The 17,847-nt window shown below is 45.8% G+C and overlaps 1 protein-coding gene across 1 annotated transcript; it reads right to left on the reverse strand.

The window, feature by feature from the left end:
• Positions 1-2,758: 2,758 nt before the first annotated feature.
• Positions 2,759-4,068, reverse strand: LOC115331655 (sulfotransferase 1E1-like). Its single transcript, XM_029993818.3, has one exon. The coding sequence runs from the start codon at positions 4,066-4,068 to the stop codon at positions 3,103-3,105; it is 966 nt and encodes a 321-aa protein (XP_029849678.2). The 3' UTR covers positions 2,759-3,102.
• Positions 4,069-17,847: the final 13,779 nt, after the last annotated feature.

A 17,847-nucleotide genomic window follows, 5' to 3' on the forward strand; every position in this document is an offset into this window, starting at 1 on the left:
GGGACAAAGAGGCAGATGAGATTAGGAAGGGTGGTGCAGCATGTGTCAGCGTGGCCTCAATTGATTTACTGGACAAGGAGCGTGCGTTCCTCAATGACGCGGCCTGGCACCGGGTTGGATAGTGGTGGAGCAGAATCAGAAACTCGGATGGTATAAAAGTGTCGTTTCACGTAATAAAATCAGTTGTTAGTAGCGCACTGTGCTGTCTGTTTCTCGCCTCTTTGTCCCTGTTTTTTGAGCGCTAAAATGTATTCCAAATTGCATTTTTTTGGCGTATAAGTCGGCTCCACGCGGGCTAGCAGTTTCCCGCTCATTTTATTTCTGAGCAACTGACTCACTGACTGGCTCGGATTAGCTAACAGTAAACACAAAAAAAAAGAAAAAATAAAGAAGAACTGTGCCCATTCCATTCCCGACAAAAGGCACCTAATTCCATTCCCATTCCATTCCCCTCAACGTTGCCGCCATTCAATTCCCATTCCATTCCGGGGTCGTGAAAATGCGGAATGATTCCGGAATCATTCCAACTCCGGAGTGGCAACTCCGCAACACTGATTTCAAGCGCCTGGTCCGATATTAATGACCTCAAGGCCTTGGTTTCTGTCTGAAGCTCTTTGACAGCTTTTTCGTGGGCTTCCGTCGAATTCGCCAGCGAATCATACTGAGAAGAAACAAAATTCATCGATGTTTGCATCTCATTAATGGTGTTGCGCATAGTATCGATCGTGAGCTTCAATGACAATAAGGCATCAATTTTTGGGTGCAGTTCTTGTAGATTATCCACGGCGTCTTTGAGAGAAAGTAGGCGATCAAGTTTCTGTTGCACCGTCAAAAGCTGATCCAAGGATCCAGGTGGCTCCACTTGCGAGGACGGGGAGTTGATGCTTAAGTTGGATTTTGCTTGTCCTTCACGGCATGCGAGGCATCGCCACTTGTCAAGTTTGGCTGCGCTCATACCTTTAAACGTGCCGTCGGCAATGCCAGAACATTTTTTACCTAAATGATAGTGGCTATAGAACAGTCACAGCACCTCATGTTTCTGCCGTCGGTTGTCATAGGATCGGAGCAAGCACCACACACTGCAGGTTTGGCCATGACCACAAAACAGCGACGACAAAGAAGTGGCACGAGACGGTGCAACGCAAATACGATTAAGAAGGACAATCCAATGTAGTAAAAACATTCCAGGCTCACCCGCGAAATTAAATGTACCTTGGCGGCTTTGCACGTGAGGCACCGGCGTCTGTCGCAGCTGAGCACTCTCCGCAGACAATGCAGGAAACGTTCTGAATGTCCACGGGTTTCTTTTCAAAGCCGTCGAACTAAGATGGTCCCGATGAGGCTCAACCACGGCGCTACAGCTTCCGTTGACAAGAGCTGGGTCTGATGTGGTTTGGTGGTGAGCCTTGAGCGATTATGTTGCGCCCGGGCACACGGAAGCAGTCTTTAAAAAAAACAAAAAAAAAACAACAACAAAGACGGCCGTTGAATAATCAAGGCGAGCATGCAGGTGAGCGAGGGATCACGATAGACCATTTCTCTGCCTTGCGCATAACGGAAGGGTGTTGAGCGACTTCCATAGGCGCTGTCTTCGTCTTGGGTGGATAGAAGGACGTCGAAAAAGGTCTTCAATCGGCGAAATCATTAAACATTTCGAAAATGCCGCGCCACGGTAAAAACCAACATCCGAGCCCGGCAACTTCTTCTTTTTGGTACCCTTGGCCTCTCGGACTCGAATGGCCTCCCCACGGTTCTGCCCTCTTATATGAAGGACAGAAGCCCTCCCTGGCAGCGCCCCCTCATTGGTCAGAATGGGACCAGAGTGCGGTTGAGACGTGAGGGGGCGTCGGCAGGGTTGGTCTCCGTGGGGACCCACCGGGTCCAGAGGATGTGGGCGTATTTAGTAGTTTTCAGTGATTCGCATCAATATTCTTGTTCAAACCATACATTTAAAATTAATCATAGAAATTTTTACCTTTGGAAAATATCTATTACCCAAATGTACTGAACGCTAATCATTTTCTTTATTGAACCTTTTGGCACAGACCACTGCGTCATCTACCTTCTTACTGTGCTATGCGTGGTTTTCGCAGGATCGATTTGGTCCGGGTTTGCAAAAATACATTGTATACGAGATTTTTATTTTTATTTATTTAGTTTATATATTTATTTGGTACCGATATTGCCCGGTGGGCGTTACAGTAATAAATATACAAAAACGAACATATAGCGGAACAAGCAACAAAAATATCAAACCATATGGGAGAAACATGCCAATATATACTACAATAATATGGGAACACAATCAACAGCAACCAAAGATCGAACGAAATAAACCGCCAAAACAGACTACAATAACATGATTTCATAAAAAAAATGGATTTAACGTGAGGAAGCTCTACCAGTGAGTCAGGCAGAATGTTTCAGTCATGAATTGTTTAGGAAATATTAATATATTGGGACGTCACTACGTGCGAAAAATTCTCGGACTTTTTTTATTGCTACTTTGAAGAGAAACATAGTGAGGGGCCAATAGGGGCACCCTGATGTACCTATCCCGATGCTATACCGTTATATAGATTATGCTTTAAGTTGAGACGGTGGCACTTTTGTTCTTGTTGTAAAGGTTTCCATCCGAGCTGGAGCTTTAATTGAAAGATATTATCGTGAACGCCATAGTTATTTAGCCCATAGTTCGCAGCCTGATTCTGAATTCTTTCGATTTGGTTCATACATATTTGTGTGTGTGGGTCCCAAATGATACAGACATATTCCAAAATTAGGAGATCACTATTCATATCAGGATTCCTAGGATACTCCATTCAAAAATTTGTAATTCAATCATTTCTGAGCAGTAAGACTTCAAGATAGCTCTACTATTTTTTAGCATTCAACCTCGCGATTTTCATTTTCTTTTTTTCAATCCACATAGTGCGGTATAGACTAACGTTCTAAAAAAGAACAGCGTTTCCAAGTATCACCACACTAAACACACACGAAAAGTCCGGGATACAAACGTTAATATTTCTTTGGCGATGCAAAGGGTATCGTGGCAACGCACATCTGCTAACTGAATAAAAGTACGTTTCTTCGGACGGATGCCTACTCAACGCAGGGCCGCATGATGCCGTGTCTTCTCCACACGTCGACGATATTGGTGTGGGACAGCTTCTGCAAGATCTTCTCTTCCATCTTGACGTTCATTTCGGAAGTTAAGAACGTCTTCCAGCCACCAACGACGCCGTTCCGTATGGGACTGCCGGTCCCCGGGCGACGCTGGCATGCTTTGTGCAAATTTCTCAGTCCCTCGGGAACGTCTTCGCGTGTAATCGGTTCCCCAAAAAAGTCTTTAAAGTTTTGGTCGGCGTATTGCTTCATGCGTTTTATGCTGCTGAATTCCACCACGTTCTCTAGTATGCCTTCATTTTGAAGCAACATTGTGTGGTATTCGTTGCCCATAAACTTGGCGATTTCTAGAACGTAATATCTGGGGTCACGCTTCATGTCTTCGTAGTGGAGGAAAAGGACATTGGGTTCCCGGCTGTGAGCGTACCAGGAAGTAACGTGCTCGAAGTAGTCGCCGAAACTGTTTTTTCCGCTCATGAATATCTCGAAGAAATCTTCGAATTGTCCATGTTCGTATTCGTAGCCGGCCATAGTGCGAGTGTGAAGAAAAAATGAAACGCAAACGTCCTTCGGATTTCTGCAAACGTAAATGTACTTGGCACTGGAGTCCCACGGCGTGAGGCGGTGGGGCAGGTGGGTCACAATGAGTCCAGGGAGCGTCATGGCATCGATGACCTTGGCTCCTACCATTTCGAGCGTAGGGTTTCTCAGAAGAATGTCCAGGGCACAGGAGGGTGGCACTCCCTTGGTGAAGATCAGGTAAACGATGTGGCTGGCCCAAAAGGTACCGCACTTGGGAAATGTGGCCAAGAACAGGTCGTTGGAGCGAGGGCGGTACTTAATGGCGCTTCGGACCAGTTCCGGCATGAAGTTTGCACTCATCACGAAGCCATCTACTTCCGTGTATGCTGGACCATTGGAGATTATTTTCTGGGTCTCCATCAGTACTTATCTCTTTTTAGGACCTTATTGGCGACTTTTGACAGAACTCGTGTGAGGTGAACGGTCAGCTCAGCTATCCGTGGACCAACGTCTTTTTCCTAGAAAAATAGATAAAAAATAAGTTATCATTTCCGCACCTCCAAAGGACATAATTATCGCCATTAACATTAATACATATGAGAAATCCCCGTCATGAAGTTAGCCTCCGGGACATGACCACGTTGGACCTTAGAGTGTACGAATATACGAGCATAAAGAGAAAATGGAACACAGCACGGTGATGCGCGTGCAGCTGTCTGATCCATATAGTTTTACATGTCATTATTACAAAGGGCGTTCAACTGTGAACATATGGAGCTGTGCTACACAAGGTTTTGTGATCATCTGCACGTGGACATTGAGATTTTTGCATGGAAAGAAAACCAAGGGGATGAGCGATCATGAATTTTGAGTCAATCTCAGCAAATCAAAGTTTTGAATGCCGGTTTGCTCCAAGCCACGCACGTGCGTGAGAAGCCCTTCATAGAAATAAAAGGCTTCATTGAAAAATAAATGTAGCAAACAAGCTCCCGACAGTCTAAGCCGCGGTTTTTAAAATTTCTGAATCTTGTCCAATCAGGTTTAGAAACGGTTCAAACAGTCAGGGGCTAGAGAAAACAGTAAAAAATGAAAATATATACAAAAAGGTAGACGAGGATTGGGAGAGCGAAGAGCAATGTAGCAACAACGGTTGGAAGTAAGGCGAGGGGGGGGGGGGGGGGGGGAGTCTTGTTAACGAGACCTGCTGCCTCTTCGCCTCGATGCTAGAGTAGCACAACTTAATGCTAGTGGTACCAACAGACGAGCTAGAGAAGAGGGACGTGAAAAACTCATAAAGATAAGAGAATAAATTCATGGAAAATAACAATCATCAACCTTTACTGGAATATGTAAGCGAATATACTGGCAGCGAAGACGGAGAACCTCGAACCTCCCAGCCTCGAACGGATGATGTGATCGGAGCCCAACGAGCTCGACTTTAACCCCCGATGTCCCCGGATGGGAATGAGAAATAAGAAAGGCCCCTAGGAGCACGAGCAACAGGAAGCGAATGAGACGAAGATACAGATTCAGCTATGACAGGAACGAAAACGGATGCAAATGTAACCATCATTTATCATATTTTTTTAAATTTTTCATTAAATCGTTTTACAGTCTACAAAACCATTCATTCCGTTGTATCCCAGCCGCTCTTTCCCATTCCTCCTTTTCCTCTTGAGCAAGTTGGGATACACTTTCTCCCCTGTTGCTTTGGCTGTACTGTCGTCCCCGTGGTCAGGGGGGGGAAAGCGCCGGCGCCGCAGAATCTTGCAAAAGTAATTGTAATTGTGCCTGAAGTTTTGCCATTACTGACGCTAGAAAGTAATTAAACTACAATTAAAATTCCTTTAGCCAAACTATAATTAATTATGATCACAAATTACCAGGAAAAGTAATTCAACTACAGTAATTCAATTACTGTAATTGAATTACTACCCAAGTAGGGTTGTTTCCAAAAGACAATAACATTTTCTCTATTGTTTATGCTAAAGCGCTCCCTAAAAGTTTGTTTTGTTACATCCTCGCAAAGGTCGTCGCTGCACTAAACTTTACGACACGCCGAAGAGCTGCTGTCGTCAACTCCCGGGCTCAGTGTTCGTTCCGAGGCTAATTCGTGATTTCTGGAAACATATATTTTTACACTTGTTTTAAGAACCTTTTAAAACGAGCGTTTATTCCTGTCAATCTAACATTTTGAAGTTTTCATATGAAACACAACTACCAGGGCTGGGAATGCGGAGCATTCATGCACTTACCGGTTCACCGTTGTAGCGCTTCGTAGCTTTAGCGGATGTCACCCGCAGCTGTCTGCGGCATACCGGCGTTGTCGCATTTCATTATATACACCAACTCAACTCTGTGCCGTCACGGCGCGGTGATGGCGCGTGAGTCGCGCTTCCGGTCTGGGGCTGTGGGCAGAAGTCCACATGCCAGACGTGTATTCCTGCGTTGTTTTGAAAGGAACCAGACAAAAACCTGCCTTCTCGTCAAAACGTCGCGACTGGGGCCGTACCAAAAGTGTCGAGAAAGGTCTGAAGGTCAGTTTTACGTGCTCGGTTCGTCCGAGAATCTGGACAAGTGCCGTGAAAGGGGAAAAGCAGACGCCGTCGGACAACGATTGCTTGGGCGGGAACCACTTTGGGTTGAATTCACGGATACTTGTGGTCATCAAATTTATTTGTTTTGTTTCAACATGAACGCCAGAAAACCATCAAGTTGTGCGGACCACCTGCGGACTACGTTCAGTGCGTCTTCAAGTTCAAACGGCCGCCTGATCGTTCGAACTGTCGTCTGCTTTCAAACGTTTCTGCTTGTCGTCTGCTTTCTTAGACGGCGCCGGCCCGTAGGCCAAATGTTTGCCCGGTACTTGTTATAAAAAGTAAGTACAGGCCTCAAAATACTTAAGTTTGAAGGTTGGTAAGCAGGCTCGATGTAAATAGTAAATACAAGGAGATGCTGATCATTGTTACCAGAGACCATCACTGGCTTGCTATGCTTAATTGACTTGGTCCGATTCTGCTTGCGATTTTCAGTATCGAAGTCGACCATCTCAGCAACGGTTTACGCTTTTGCAGCCCGAGCGGCGTCGCGACTGAAAATTGCGTGCGAAATCTCATCATGCGAATCAGGTTTTAGCGTACATACTGCGGCGTTCACGCGGAGTGAATCCCCACATTTCACATTATTCACGCGAAGTTTCGCGGTGTAACGAGCCTCGGTAATTTCGCTGACGCCGCTCTAGTAGTCAGACATCGCCAGGAAGACGTAGAATCATCAATTCGAACGCTAAAAAGAGCAGGAGGACTCACACCGACGCCGACAACATCGCATTTCAGTGGTTTGCTTATGGGCGACGGCGAGCTTCTTGCCCACACCCCCATCGCGCATGCGCGGCGTGGGTGGCGTCCGCTAGGGGCGCTCCGGTTTGTTTGTAAACATGAGTTGGTGTATAGGGAGTACAGGCTGACTTACCTTAAGCGTCCTTTCCACTCTGCTTCGCTTTAGACTCTCTCCTTTTTGACCCCCTTCCCCTTGTCGCATCTCTTATCACATTTCGATACCCCTGAGCAGAGAGTCTGCGGAGCGATTGACCCTTCGCTACCGTAGCAGATGCCTTCGTTGACCTAATGCGTCCGTTGCACCCAAGAAATACCGATCATAAATGTTGCTTGATGGACATTTGAAAAGGGTTTAATCTCCACTAAATCTACAATGCAATTGCCCAACAAGAAAGGCAATACCAATAAACTCGTCTCCGAGCGTTTCTTCTTTTTTTTTTAGATTTCCCTTACCGACTGCCGATGAGAGGCGCGCTGAAGAGGCAGTGGACGGCCATCGGTTTTCCAGCGACTAGCTTGCACAAACCAATGAGTGCAAGACTTGCACTCACACGTGGTTGGCAATGAGTTAAGGTCGGTTCAGACGCCTGCGTTTGACTGCGTTAAGACTGCTTGCGTCGAGTGGTTGCTATGGCGACTCTTACGACGAGCCAATGGGGAGCCGCTGTGCTGCACGACGCAACGCAGCGCAATGCGGTCGACGCATCTGTGTGAACGAGCCTTTATCAACAAAAAAGCTTGTAATCTGAATAAGTGCGAAGCGCTCGCGCTGTTTAAGCACATGCTTTCCCAATGAAGATGTTACAGTCGTATCGTCTTTCTAAGGTGTTGTTTACTTATAGGTTTTGATTATAACAAGATCGATCTTTAAAATACAACATAAACAATACCTACATTACCCGGCCGCCTTTTTTTTTTTTTTTTTTACGTCGAAGGTGTTTTGCGTTGATATCTGGGAAAAGAATGCCGTCTATGGATGTTAATAACAAAAAAAAAAACTCCCGCGCTTTTCTGTTTCGATTGGTCGTTGCAAGTATAAATAAAAAGTGGGGGCAACTCGCGTAAGTCAGCCTTCCTTGACATTATTAGATAGTGAGGTCCTGATCCCTTGTTAAGTTGTTATCATCTACGGTCACCGACTTATCTCGGCGAAGAGTGTGCTGTGACGAGGCTGAGGGCAGAACGCGCCGATCTAACCTTCTTTTCTTTCGCTTCCGCGGGGCTGATAAAGAGACTTGGGCTCAATCGGGGAAAAATACTGTCCTCAACGTGTGCCTGTGTACAGCCTGACGTACCTTAAGTGACTAAACAAATTATGTTCAGAACTTGCCCATAAGTGACCATAAGGTAATGATCACTTTAGTCACTAGGAAATAAATCAAGACAATTAAACAACAAAGTCGTCTACGTGTCTTCATTGCAATCATATGTAAATCGTAGAGATGTTGTATAGTTATCGTAAAGTTGTCGAAAAGAAAACCGCTTCGCTGGTCCTTCATCTGCACGTGAAGTCAATGAGATCTACTTTTTTTTTTGTTAAATTACGTCGTTAGAAATTACAAGACTATTTTTATTTAAATTTGAATATATCCATTTGACATATCTGGTGAGACGGCAAATTTTATCATAACCTATGGAGGCTCGCGAATCTGCGTATATACCTGGCCTCTGCATGACTTCACCCAGCATGCTTTTGGTTAATCGCACTTGTTCTCGCCGAGGACGACATATTGGGCGTGGCCAAATGATGATGGTGAAAGTATATAGACCACCGCAGTCGTAATCCGGTTTACTCCATGTTCGATCGCATTCCACGCTGCGAACCCATGGAACCCATTTGGGCAGCGAGAAAAGGGCATCGTCAAGGGGCGCCTCATTTTTAGCGCCTCACCGGCTAGACTATCACCAACGAGGTAGGGGGGCTTAAATCGATAAACTGGCAACTGAAAGCGTTTCTTACCCGGGCGCCCCCATGTTGCATATTTTTGACCACTAGACATGTGACCTTATAGCTTTAAGTCTAGATTTTAACAAGGTGACGCTCACAGATAATTTCTTATTGACCTTTAATAAGAGTGCCGACCAGATAAGCTGTTTCGTTAGTTTTAAGTCCAAATGTGCTTTTACGACAAAACCTCGAGCATCTTCGCAATGGCTCTGCTAGATACCGTCAGCCGCGGTGCTGTATTTCGAGGTTTTGTTGAAGCTATAGACACTGATATCTGCAGCTAAAAGTATTAAAAAAAACAGTTTATCGTGTTTTTTTACAGCGATCGCAATACAAATCTCGGCTTAGTTTTGCGTAAAAGCGTCAGGATTTGGTCTGGTCACGTGTCTAATGGCCAAAATTGTACAAGGTGGCGGCAGCCAAGGGGGGGTAACTTTTGCCTGGTGAACGGGATACTGGTTTATCTCTCTAAGCCCCTCTACCTCGTTGACCGTCACGCACAATACACGCGCCGTAATCTAACGCTTTTTTTTTTTTATTAGTTTTATGGAATTGTAGCTTCGGCTGCGTTCAGACTCTGGTGGAAGCAGAGTTTGGACCAACTCTACCCTTCGACACGTCACGCCGCTGCGGGATGACGCTGCTGTCGGCACTGCGCGTTCGCAGATACTTTGACTCACCAGAAGCTGGCTCATGCGCACGCGCGTTGCCCACGTCCGGTCTGGCAAACGAGGGCTTGTTTGTAAGCAGTGTGTTGACCGACAGGCGCCACAGCAATGGTAGCTCCGTTAAAGCCCCTCTATCCTGGGAAACGTGGCATTATTGATTGTTGTGGAAATGCTCGAGACACGTGCCGCGCGCCACTTGTAAGTACAACGGGACGTCTGAAATGTAGCTCAGTGCTGCGCTGTGCCGCCATGATCCTTAACCGCTCATTCACGCTGGAAGCGGATCCGCGTTCACAAAGCTGTTGCGAACGCGGTTGTATAACCGCCGAATTCAGAAACCTCACTCAAACTACACTCAAACTGAAGGGCCCCTCCACTTCCTCGAGGAAGTCGCGAGGGCCGGCCCTGGCCAATCGCGACGGCGGATCCGTCCTCGCGATTGGGGACTTAATTTTAAAGGGATGCTGAACCAAAAATTTCAGTGTCCATATTAAGTGGAGCACGATCTTTCCACGAGCCAGCAGCCGCCGGTGTGCTCGCGACCCCCCCCCCCCCCCCCTTACCCCCTTACCCTTAAGATGACAATGAAATGTCTGGGCTTTGGGGGAAAAAAGAATAAAAACAAGCTTTTCATTTCCGCAGTGGGGTCTGGTGTAAAAGGAAGGCGAATAACTGGTCAAACAAGCATGTGGCTTTCACTCGTGCAGATGAAAAGCCTGACTCTATTTTCCTTTGGCCCGAAGCCCATACATTTCATTGTCATCTTAAGCGCGAATGGGGGCTATGACGTGAATTTTTTGCGTGTGCTCGCGCCCACCGGCGGCTGCTGGCTCGTGGAAAGAACGCACGCCACTTATTATGAACACCAAATTGTTTGGGTCAGGATCCCTTTAGGCCCCGTCGTATACCTCACTGGGAGCCACGCGCGTGATTATGATGAAAAACAAACGTAAATCATCACAAAGCCGGCTCAAAACTTCCAGCTGCGGAACTCTCTGTCCACGTGTTTAACCTTAGTTCTCGAAGCCAGTCGCTAAGCCATACACGGTGGCCGTTTTCTGTCTGATACGGGCCGCAATCTGTCGGTTTTAAACTTTGAAGCATTCGCATATCTGCCTTCACCACTACATTTTAGCAGTTTCGATCATTCACCAGATGGGTATCAACCGCTTATAGAAGCGGTTGATACCCTTTCAATGGCTCCCATTATTGTCTTTTTTTTTACATATCGCAAGCAGTAATTGGATATAATAAATAAATTGAACGAAAAAAACGTTACTTTTCCGGGTCAATCTATATAAATTATAGAAGATGTTCAAATTGACTTTACGACTGTAGCGCTATTTATTTCGAACGATCAATATATAAGCTAAAAATATAAAAAAGAGAACTAACAAACAATTTGGACTTTTTTCGTGAATGGAATGTTCAACAGATGGTCGAGAGTCTTTAGACCTGATTTCAGTGTCTCTTTTTTGCTTACGAAACCAAATCAACGATGATTAGTTCGCCAGTTTATTAACCTTACCTTCTAAAACCAAAGCAAGGCTTGTTTTCATGAACATCTGTGCCTCCGGTTTTAGCCGAACACGTCATTTGTACAGGCAGAAACAGGCGTGTTTCAGCCGCTTTTCGTCGCTTTCCTTTACGTCCAATATTTTGCAATTAGGAATGTTCTGAATAGTTACAGCTTATACGTTTGAAGACCGCCGAACCCTGAACGCATGCTGGGCTCCATATTATTGTTGTAGACTGGCCGAGAGAACTTCGAAGACGCCATAACCAAGCGCTAAAGCGGGCCTGTATTTTTGGCACTCACAGATGTTTACTGGTGTCTATTTTTGGCAAAAACCGATAATTCTGCGATCTATAGGGTGTCACAAAAGAAAATTTACACGGTCTTTTTCTCCGCAAAAATAAACTAGGCATCGTCGAACGCTCATTCTCCGCCCAAAGATAGCGCTAGAGGTCACAACCAGATGTCAAAGTTTCAGCCCGATCCGATAACTTAATCAAAAGTTATAAGTGATTTTCTGAATATTTCAATGGGAAAATGGAGCCCATTTTTGTCCATTTTCGGTTTCTGGTGCCATAGAGCCCTATGTGTTTGAAAACTCCGTCGGCCGCCATTTTCCCATTGAAATTTTCAGAAAATCACTTATAACTTTTGATTAAGTTATCGGATCGGGCTGAAATTTTGGCATCATGTTGTGACCTCTAGCGCTTCCTTTGGGCGGAGAATGGGCGTTCGGCGATGCCTAGTTTATTTTTGCGGTAAAAAAGACCGTGTAAATTTTCTTTTGTGACACCCTGTATTTACAACTGGAAAGATAAAAACTGGGGAGAGAGGGATAAAATTACATATATAATATGTAAGCATAAATAATGTACTATATAAATCGTAAAACACTAATCTATCTCCACGATGAGAACTATCAGGACGAAAAAACAAGCACACATCACATCTTTGCTACACTGTTACTTCAGGCACCGAATCTGCAAGCTCACCTACAGCTCATGGAGTTGTGCGCAGTTATTCAGTTCATCAGTTTTGCTTCCTGAAATGTTTCTCTGGAGAAAGTCGTAACACAATAAATATGTATGTGCGTATGTTTGTGTGTATGTGTGTGTGCGTGTGCGTTTGTGTGCGTGTGGGGAGGGGGGGGGGGAATCTTCAAATACGGAAAAAGCGTAAATACAGCTGAGTAGACCTAAAGTCACGGGGTCCTAGGAAAGTAGCGCCATTGCCTTCGCTACCTGTAGCCGGACCCAGAGGCAGACTAACATACAGACGACCAAAACCTCGCAAAGCGATTGGCTAATTTGTCTACGTTGCCATGGGAATCGCCGTCTCGGTTCATTCAAATCTTTGAAGCTTCCAGAGGGTCGTTCTAAACCATTCGCGCCAAGATCACGCTGGAGCATCATCGTACTGAAGGCGTTCCTCGCCAATATAAGCGTCTTTGGCACTGTGTATGCACTCTACTTATCATTCGTGCCCTTCTCTACGGATCTCTTACAATTCTATCGCTCTTCTTGCGCGTTTCAAGGCAGTAAAATCATTTTTCAGTGCCTCTCAGCTCCGACAAAGCATGTGGTGGTGGTACGAAGATGGACGCTTGTTTCGCCGGTGTGTGGAGAGCAAAATCTCGGTATACAAGACACGTCTCCATAAAGCTACCCTTCACCAGCGAATTTAGATGAACTCATCAAGAATGGAGGGCTCAAGGAGAAACTGCTCATTTGACGAACCAAGATGGCGACCCCGGATCCAGTGACTTTAAGTAGACCTATAGGAAGTATTCACTGGCGGCCATAGTTGTGTGCGCGACTGCTGAGCGCGTGCTGATGGCTAGCTTCCAGGGTTCTTTTGCAACGTGCATTCCACACCGTCAAAATGGCCGGTCTTACCAGCCTATTAAGGGGGGCTCCTTCTGAGCATGCGCTCTAAACAGCACCCACAAATATGGCGTCTAGTGAATACTCCTTATATCGCTAAGCGTTCCACGAATGCATAACGCCGCCCTAGCTGTAATTCATAGGAGGTAGGCGCCAGTTCACGAGACAGCTCGCGCCGCCTTGTGCTCCGCTTGAGCAGACATCCCAGCGGAGTTGTTGCGCGTGCAGAAAAAGTACAGTTCCCTCGACGCATGGCGGCAGCGGTGGCGTGGAAAAACTAGCTATGTGATCGGTCTACTGTTTACCAATCTATTCGGAAAGCAAGGAGTGAACTAAGTACAATGCAATCTATACTCAGCGTCGACTATTGCGTGCTATGTTTTCAAGCCTCGCGTGGCTACCGCACTGCTCCTACGCTGTCGCAACTATTTGCGCGTGCGAATGCAAGATGAAATCGTTCACGTGCTTTCGCGGCAGTGTGAGGCATGTGAGGCTACATACAGCACTGTGGGGGTTACGCTGGCCTTAGCAATGTCAAGGGAAAAAAATTGTTGTGTTGTGTTTTAAGGAACGCGGAATGAAGCCTTGTTTCCGCTTTATGACGTTAATACTTAGGTTCGTGATTTCTTGAGCAGATATCCCCGGACGAGTTTATATTATTTTTTTTTATTTGACCTCTTGTTTGTTAAATTAGAATGCTTCGCGAGGAAAAGAGTTGATACCAGCGTATTCTACTATCTGTCTAAAAATATTTTATAGGACGCTATACTCGCCGTGAATTTTAGTAGATAAAGTGCTTAAGAAATAGTTTGACAGAGAAAGTAAGAGTTTGAGTGTTTAACAGAGAAAGTGCTTAAGACGAAGCCGGGTGCCCACGCAGCAATGCGGAGCGAAATCCCTATAAAATCCACGCTAACCTTGAAAACGTTGCACAAAAAAGTTGACGCCGAGTATAGTTTTACAATCTTCCTTAGTGAACAGTTTCGCGTTTTAAGTGTCCAAGTAATTTACATGCACTGGACCATCAGACGTTTTTCGTCTCGGTCCTCTACATAGCCTCGTAACAATTGGCGACGAAGGGTAAATAGTATTTAACCTTATTACAAGATGTCTAAATATGGTACACTGGAGCCTTTTGACTCCTAGAGTCAGGTCTGGCAAGAATACTTGGAACGCATGGAACAGTTCTTTGCTTCAGACAACGTCCCAGTCACCCGGCAACTTGCTGTCTTCCTCAGTTGCTGTGGACCACGGATAAATTCCACGCTTCTAAGTGTGGTCGCACCAAAAAATTGCCTACGGAAGCGACACTGGCGGTTTGTCTACAAACTCTGAGCAACCGTTCTTCGCAAAAACCGTCCCTCACGGTGAGTCGCTTCAAGGTTAACAGTCGAATACGACAAAAGGGCGAACCGGTCAGTCACTACGGAGCCTCATTAAAGATGCTATCGGAACATTGCAAGTTAGGAACATTCCTTAGTGGCCCTGTACGAGACAGAACTGTTTCCGGGGTTAACGACGAACAAATGCAAACTCGTCTGCTTGAAGAGCACAAGCCAAAGTTGAAGTCTACAGTAGCGCTCGCATTAGCCATGGAATCCACAAAGCGTTACGCATCCGAGCTAGGCGAAGCCGCAGCATCATCACCAGCGAATGTCTCTTTTCAAGTATATTTCTCTTTCGGTTGGATCCTCGCTTGGCGTTTTAATGTCCCGTGAGTTACCGAATCACACAATGGATGTCTTCTATATGGGCCTCCTCAGCCAAGAAGCCAAAAAGCCGGGGACTCACTTCGCCATTCGGGATTCCGCTTCAAGTTCGTTGTTGGTGGGTGCAAACATTTCTTAAAGTCTTCGTGCTGTTCTTCGCGCCAGGCATGGCACGATCGTCTTCTCTCCAACGCAGTGTATGTCACCCGGCTAATTTCTTCAGCGTATGTACGTCGGACGTGACTTCTAAAACGGTCGAACGTATATCGTGGCAAATGACGCTAATCAGAAGCGAACCTGGGGTTTCCTAATCTGTAAAATCATAAAAGAGAAGTTGGCACCAAAATATAAGCATAAAAAACCGCAGCACTATAAAAAGTGAATTTACCAGTCATTATATATATGCAAACAAGCTAAACAAGTTGACTGGGTACATTGAACATAATTTGGAATTGACTAGTCAAATGGATGTACCTTGAAGGGAATTAACGGGAAGTACAGTGTTAATCACACTTGTCTATAACGCGCGACCGCGCGGCTTTCTCCGGGGAGCGCTAGACTGGTGGCACTCGTGGAAACTAAGATAGTCACGTGACGCAACATGGAACACCCCGCTCGAGGGGTGCCCACTCTATAAGCAGGCGGCGAACGCGGAAGGCTGCTCGCACGCTTTTTACAAACATCATTGCTCGTACAATAAACAAACTAAAGCATGAAGGCGTATCAACGATGTCGTCATCAAAAAACAAAAATATATCATCTAGCACTTCACTTTTATTGCTTATCAAGCTGATAGAGTGGGCAGAACACCCCTCGAGCGGGCCATTCCATGTTGCACCATGTGACTAGCTTAGTTTCCGCGAATGCCATCAGTCTAGCGCTCCCCGGAGAAAGCCGCACGCTCGCGCGTTATAGACAAGTGTGATTGGCACTGTACCTCTAAAAAAAGCTTTGCTCGAACATGCCAGTTTGCTGGACTGACACCTGTCTTCTCTCTCTCCTTAGGATGCCTTGTGGGTATGGCGGCAGCACCCGGCACCTGTCGATCAGGATCCGTTGAGCCCCCCCCCCCCCCCCCCCCCTTCCCAAGCTCCAGACATAATTCATCTCCGTTTGGCACGTCATGCAGTTAGACCCACAGTACTTTTCTAATTTAGAAGTATAAGATGTATCTCAGTTCGTTCATTCACTCTATGCTGTTACTTTCGTGTTCCAGTACGATGGTTCGTCGGAGAATTAAAGAGAATACTGCGAAGGCGACAGACGTCTGGAGGCAAGCTGCAAGGGCCGGACACCTGAGACAAGGACCATCAGTAACCAGGGGGATAAAGTGAGAAAACTCAAGAGGTAGCTCATCATATGGGCCACACGAAGAAAATCGGAGACCGTATGCTGGGAAATTTGTCGACCTTCATCCTTGGGATGGCATGAGCATTTTCTGGCTATATTCGTACGAGGTGGACTGTTACTGGAATTAGGTCGACTCATCCTTCTGCAGCTTATATGGTGTTACCCTGTGGCACCAGCGAGCCAACCGGAACATTTCGGTGGGGGACGTGACAACATATCGTGGGAGTATACTCCTCCTTCGGGGAGCTCTCACAAACCTTGCTTCGTTGCTCTGATGAGCTCCAAAGGGCGGCAGAATTTGTTCTTCGTAAAATTAGGCTGAAACAAAGTGCAGCTGTAGTGTGGCCACTGAAATTGACATTGCAGCATAACATTCCTCATGAGAGTTCTGGCATCTATCTTACGATCTCTTATGCAATTATGAATGTCACAACCACGAGTGATCACTCGAAAATAATCTGCAACTCGTCACATGACAAACTACGTAAATAATTGGGCAAGTGCATTAGCGGCTGTTTTGCATATCTGGGAAAAACAGTGGCCGGGAGGGCTCTCTCCCTCAACACGATCTGTCTCAGTTAGGGCTGTCTTGAAAACCCTTTTCAAGTCATTAGTCGGAAAGGGAATTTCTGTAACACTGGTTTCAGTCGTTATTCCAGTAACGGATACACAGATGAATGTGGGATAAGAAGAATGGATTAGTACGGACTCCGTAGTAAAAATTGGTATGCTTTATCAGTGTTAACAATTGTGGACGAAATGTCGGTTGCAGGTCTAAAGAACGGAAGAATGACTGCTTGAGAGCTAGATCACTGAGATATTATGGAAAAAAACACTAGTGAAACTTTCTGTCGTATCTGTAAACAGATCCTTACAAATTTTCTTTTAAATATGTGACACTGACTCTATAAGTAATTATTACAAAAAAAGCGGGCAACCATTTTTTTTTTTTTTTGCAGCGATTTAAAATTGATGGTGGGATTTTGTTGGTGTGGATTCCAGATAGGTCTTCTGTTTTCCAGTTTTGGGGATTCTGGTTTTATAAGCAAGCAGACGTCTAGCCTGGGGGCCTTGGCGCAGTGTATGCATTTATAAAAGCATCCTTAAACAGATTATATCTCAAAATAAAGAATGGGGCTTTTTAAGCAATCTTAGCATTGGTAAAAAAAAAAAATACTAAATTTCCTTGCGCAAGAAAAAGGAAGATGTTGATCTATGGAGGATAGCGCGTACAACTTGTATACGCCAAACGTGCAACCACCCTCCCGTGTTCGGCGGCGCTCGATGAAGCGGGCAAGATACCCCGGTGTGAAACGTTTGTTTTGCCCCACGTGACTAGATTTCTGTCGCAAATGCCACTATACTTCGTCTCATCCTACGGTGGACTAAAGGCCGAAGCCACGGGCCGCCAGGACCAATCGCGTTCTACGCTAAACTATGACACGCTTAACGTGGCTTAGGTTTGGACGAATAATGCTCCGAATCCAAAAACGCTGCGTCATTTTTATAGCCTCGACACTGCGAAGCGCCACTACGGCGTGGCTTTCTTTGCAATGTAAAATCGTTGAGTCACTCATTGCTCGATCCGAACCACTGTCGGCCCATTCCCATCGGTGATCCGAGGCGCGGTATCCGATACGTGCTTCGAAGCGGAATACTACACAATGTATAAGTGGATCATGATTGGATATGGCGGTTCGTAGCTTCTGCCTTTAGTCCATCGTAGGGTGAGACGAAGTATAGTCTGGAGCTCGCCAGAAAAACCCGCACGCTCATGCATTAGAGAC

This window comes from Ixodes scapularis, unplaced genomic scaffold, assembly GCF_016920785.2.
Source record: "Ixodes scapularis isolate PalLabHiFi unplaced genomic scaffold, ASM1692078v2 PGA_scaffold10__122_contigs__length_95168666, whole genome shotgun sequence".
In the NCBI taxonomy this organism is placed as follows: domain Eukaryota; kingdom Metazoa; phylum Arthropoda; class Arachnida; order Ixodida; family Ixodidae; genus Ixodes; species Ixodes scapularis.

Coding starts and splice junctions, on each gene's coding strand:
- LOC115331655 (XM_029993818.3), bottom strand. CDS start 4,068: ATGGAGACCCAGAAAATAATCTCCAATGGTCCAGCATACACGGAAGTA.